The sequence below is a fragment of the Cebus imitator genome, unplaced genomic scaffold (genome assembly GCF_001604975.1).
Source record: "Cebus imitator isolate Cc_AM_T3 unplaced genomic scaffold, Cebus_imitator-1.0 Scaffold85, whole genome shotgun sequence".
Classification (NCBI taxonomy): domain Eukaryota; kingdom Metazoa; phylum Chordata; class Mammalia; order Primates; family Cebidae; genus Cebus; species Cebus imitator.
The window spans coordinates 6,016,342-6,021,454 of NW_016107400.1; the positions used below are offsets into that span (position 1 = coordinate 6,016,342).

General features: G+C 44.4%; 1 protein-coding gene across 1 annotated transcript in view; it reads right to left on the reverse strand.

Moving 5' to 3' along the window:
• The window catches only part of COG7 (component of oligomeric golgi complex 7), a 72,937-nt gene that overhangs the window by 54,582 nt on the left and 13,242 nt on the right, over positions 1–5,113 (reverse strand). Inside the window, exons 5-6 of the mRNA XM_037740616.1 lie at positions 3,838–3,920; positions 2,571–2,693 (exon numbers count right to left, since the gene is read on the reverse strand). Of these exons, the coding sequence (XP_037596544.1) occupies positions 2,571–2,693; positions 3,838–3,920 (206 nt within the window). The remainder of the gene's footprint in view (positions 1–2,570; positions 2,694–3,837; positions 3,921–5,113) is intronic.

Below are 5,113 nucleotides of genomic sequence, written 5' to 3' on the forward strand. Positions count from 1 at the left end.
GCTGAGGCAGGCAGATCACCTGAGGTTAGGAGTTCGAGATCAGCCTGGCCAACATGGTGAAACCCCATCTCTACTAAAAATAGAAAAATTAGCTGGGGTGTGATGACAGGCACCTGTAATTCCAGTTACTCATGAGGCTGAGGTGAGAGAATTGCTTGAACCTGGGAAGTGGAGGTTGCAGTGAGCCGAGATTGTGCCCCTGCACTCCAGCCTGGGCAATAGAGCAAGACTGTCTGGGAAAAAAAAAAAAAAAAGATTTTTTCTTAAAAAAAAATAAAGTCGGACATGGAGGCTCATGCCTGTAATCCCAACACTTTGGGTAGCCAAGGTGGAGGAGCACTTGAGGCCAGGAGTTGGAGACCAGCCTGGGCAACACAGTGAGATCCTATCTCTACAAAAACTTTTTTTTTAATTAGCCAGGCATGGTGGCCCACACCTGTATTCCCAGCTACTTGAAAGGCTAAGGCAGGAAGATGGCTTGAGCCCAGGAGGCCGAGGCTACAGTGAGCCATGATCATGCCACTGCACTCTAGCCTGCCTGACAGAGCAAGACCCTGTCACAAACAAAACAAAACAAAATCCTAAGAATGAATTAGGTTAGTTCAAGGAGAAAGAACAAGGATGGAGAAAAGCACTTCAATCAGCAACATGAATGACATGACCCTGTATAAGGAATTCTCTCCAACCATAGTCAAGTTCATTCCAGCAAATGAGTGATGAACATCTAAACGGTGATTCACAACTATTATAAACACTAAAATATGGGGAACCTGGCACTAGACCATTCGTAGATGACTTGCTTCTAGGTGGGGGTTTCATATGTAGCAGAGCCGTGCCCTCACTGCAATCTATTTCAATAGCCCTCTATCTGGCCCTCAACCAGGCACAGTGGCTCACATCTGTAATCCCAGTATTCTGGGAGGCTGGGGTGGGCAGATCACAAGGTCAGGAGTTCGAGACAAGCCTGACCAACATGGTGAAACCCCATCTCTACTAAAAATACAAAAAAAAAAAAAAAAAAAAAAAAAAAAAAAAAAAAAAAAAAAAAAAAAAAATTAGCTGGATGTGGTAGCATATGCCTGTAATTCCAGCTACTCAGGAGGCTAAGGCAGGAGAATCGCTTGAACCCAGAGACGGAGATTGCAGTTAGCCAAGATCGTGCCAGGGCAACAGAGCGAGACTCTGTCTCAAAAAAAAAAAAAAAAAAAAAATTGGCCCTCAACACAAGGGTTTGGAAAAATAAAATAAATAAATAAAAAGAAATAAGAATAAATAAATAAATAAAATAAGCCACACCAGAAACAGGCTCAGTAAGTCATTACTGCAAAGTAAGATAGGCTTTCCCCCTTCTTAGAAGATCTACTGTGCCTCCTGTCTCCAGGCAAGAGAACAGTGGTTTAAGCCCTTTATGGCTGGAAATGACTTTGGGAAAGTAAACGATGGAAAGCTTCCACTTGAAACAAAGTTCCTCTGTCACTCCTCACTCCTAGTCAAGGTGGCACCTTTAAAATTATCTCTTCCCCTTATTCTTGGTGTATCATGAGAACAAGGGAAACTTACTTCAGGTAGGTACATTTTACCTGTAGCTAAGATAAAAACATTCCTGTTCACTCGAACATCACTTTTAGATGGGAAGAAAATGGCCTTCAGGAATTCCACAGGCTCCCTTGCTGGACAACAGGTGGCACTGTCACATTAGATCCTATTTAAGTTATAGATTAGTAAGAAGAGTTTTAGTGGAGACCTAAAGATTTCACTGACATGGGTTTCTCAGCTTATCTTTTATTTATTTATTTATTTATTTTGAGATGGAGTCTTGCTCTGTCCCCTAGGCTGGAGTGCGGTGGGGCAATCTTGGCTCACTGCAACCTTCACCTGCTGGGTTCAAGCAATTCTCCCGCCTCAGCCTCCCGAGCAGTTGGGACTACAGGCAGGTGCCACCACGCCCAGCTAATCTTTTTGTATTTTTAGTAGAGACAGGGTTTCACCATATTGGCCAAGTTGGTCTTGAACTCCTGACCTCATGATCCACCTGCCTTGGCCTCCCAAAGTGCCAGAATTACAGGCATGAGCCATGATGCCTGGCCTATCTTTTATTTTTAAACTTAAACCATTTAACTGGTTATCAGGTGTTTTTTTGGGTCTTTTTTGAGACAGGGTCTCGCTCTGTTGTCCCGGCTGGAGTATAGTGGTGCAGTCATGGTCACTGTGGCCTCAATCTCCTGGAGGTAAGCAATCTTACTGCCTCAGCCTCCTGAGTAATTGCGCCACCACACCTGGCTAACTTTTACATTTTTTGTAGAGTTAGGGTTTCGCCACATTGGCCAGGCTGGTCTCAAACTCTCAGACTAAACGATCCGACCGCTTTGACCTTCCAAAGTGTGGTGATTACATGTGTGAGCCACCATGCCTGGCCTAACTAGTTATTTTTTAATCCCTTGAATGATGGCAACAAATGGGGAAGTTCTTTGAGCTGTGCTCTGCAGTTGAAGGTGACCACTCCCAAGGCAGTCACCCATTCCCTTGTCACCACAGGCTCTGTTCTCCCTAGAACAAAAATGAGCTGTTACCTGTGTAGCCCACTGGATTTGTGTGTGCCAAGCACCAAGCAAGGCGTCGTAGAGTCCAGCGAGCTGCCGGTCCAGGGGTAAGTCACTTTGACACAGCTCTTGCCAGGCTGCTAAAAGCTGCACCTGCAGAGACAGAACAAAGGGAACCTTACTGGGTACGTCAACATAGGCTGCCCACTAACACTGCCCTGCCCTGCTACCCAGCGCAATCACGGATTGCTCAATGGGCTCAGTGGCTGGCCCAGCGAGGTCCATCCGCTTCAAAGAAAGGCAGAAAAGAAAACCATTTGCAGTTACCTGCACTGATTCACAGCTTTAATCTGTCATACTGCAGATGTGATCACCTCTCCATTTAACCTGCCCTGAAAGCATGTAACATGCATCCACTTGGCACACGATCACTCTTCTGAATAGACCTTGAGGCGGGAGTGGGCGGGCATGTGCGTTTAAGCTTCAAGTCCTGACCGGGTGCGCTGGCTCATGCCTGCAATGCCAGCTACTCAGGAGGCTGAGGCAGGAGAATCATTTGGACCCGAAAGGTGGAGGCTGCAGTGAGCCAAGATTGCACCACTGCATTCCAGGCTGGTAACAGAGCAAGACTCCAACTCAAAAAAAAAAAAAAAAAAGTTTCATGTCCTAATATCACTGCTTAAAAGACACAGAGCACTGGACTTGAAGGAATTAAGATCAGCTCCGGAATCTATCAGTGTTTTGGCGATCTAACTTCAGCAAACCTAGAAAACATAAAATTCCACGCTGGGTAAAGTGGCACATGCCTGTAGTCCCAGCTCCTCACAAGGCTGAGATGGGAGGATCTCTTGAGCCCAGGAGTTTGAGGCTGTGGCGCACCATAATCGCACCTGTGAATAGCCACTGCACTCCTGGCTGGGCAAAATAGTGAAAACCTATCTCTAATGGAAAAAAAAGAGAGAGAGAAATTCTTACAGCTTCCTGAGGGTGTAATAAAGCTTAAGACATAAATCTCCCTTAAAAGACAAAAATGAGAATAAATTAAAACAACCTTTCAAGTCTATAATGAATCCAGCTGTAAACAGAAAAGAAATGAAAACTCCAACTGGCAATTAAATAAATCCATATGCTAGACCAAGAGCACCCCCTATTGGCTAAGAGAAAAACGGCCAGAGGGCAAGGAGGCAATAGCCTTACCTTCTGAATTATGAACCGGAGATTCTATGACCCAGAGTTATGAGGCCAGAAGGGGGTGGACGGGAGACATTCCACACTGTCATCGCACACAGCTTCTTACCTTGTGACACTTGTAGTAGTAGGCCAGGAGCTGGGGCATCCGGTCAATTTCAGTAAACACCTTCACAAACACTTTGGACTGATCTAAAGAACATAGAATGCATAAACACTGTTACGAGCCTTTCTGGTGTAGACATGAGAAAGAAGTCACCAGGATGAACATGGATACATGGAAGCTAGTATTCACAAGTTCCTGACTAGATATTGAATTAACTCATGCATGGGAATCATAAATTTGAAAAATAAGCAGGACTTGAAAACCAGACACTGCAAGGTAGTCCCCTCTGTTCCTTACAGAATTCATATTTTAACATAATATTCATAGGTTAGTTATGTCTTTGAAAATTCCTACTTCGATTATACCAAATGAGAACTTTAAAAAAACAAACACACTGAACTCCTATATGTTCACATATCTGGTGGTTTGAGAAATAAGTAAATAATTTGAACCAGTCGTGGTGGCTCCTGCCTGTAAGCCCTGCACTTTTGGAGGCTGAGGTGGGCAGATCACTTGAAGTCAGGAGTTCGAGATCAGCCTGGCCAACATAGCAAAACCCCATCTCTACTGAAAAAAACAAAAAATTGGCCGGGTGTGATGGTGCACACTTGTAATCCCAGCTCCTCAAGAGGCTGAGGCAGGAGAACCACTTGAACCCAAGAGGTGGAGGTTGCAGTGAGCCAAGATCGCACCACTGCACTCCAGCCTAGGCGACAGAGCAAGACTCCGTCTAAAAATAAATAAATAAATAAATAAATAATAATTTGGTAACTAACAGCATTCCACACAATAACAATGGATTCTAAAACCCAAGTTATGGGCTTAACATCAAGTAGTTTCTTACATATTTCTCTAAGGGCAGAGGAAATGACTGGACAAAGCACTTGCTTCCAGGCTCACCAATGAACAGACAGGAAGGTGGGTTTCAGTGCAGTCTGAATACGGTGCACAGCAGCTCCACCTCTGGCTCCCGTCCACCCTCTTCTGGCCAAAACGTACATGCCACAGCCTTAGAATTACATCAAAAGGAAGGGGAAAAAAACAAACAAACCCTGAGCTAACAGGTCCCCAAACTTCTTATATTTGTTTTGTTCTCCTTCACTTCTGGGAAGCCCAATAAATTGCTGAGAAGGAAATGTAACAGCAACCGCTCGCTGTGGGATAGATACCCAGCTAAGTGCTGGAGACCTGCCAGTGGAACTCAACTTAATGGGCAGAAATCCATGAGTTAGAAAATGAGTATTAGCCTTTAAAATGCTTATTATTTCCTTTTCTTTTT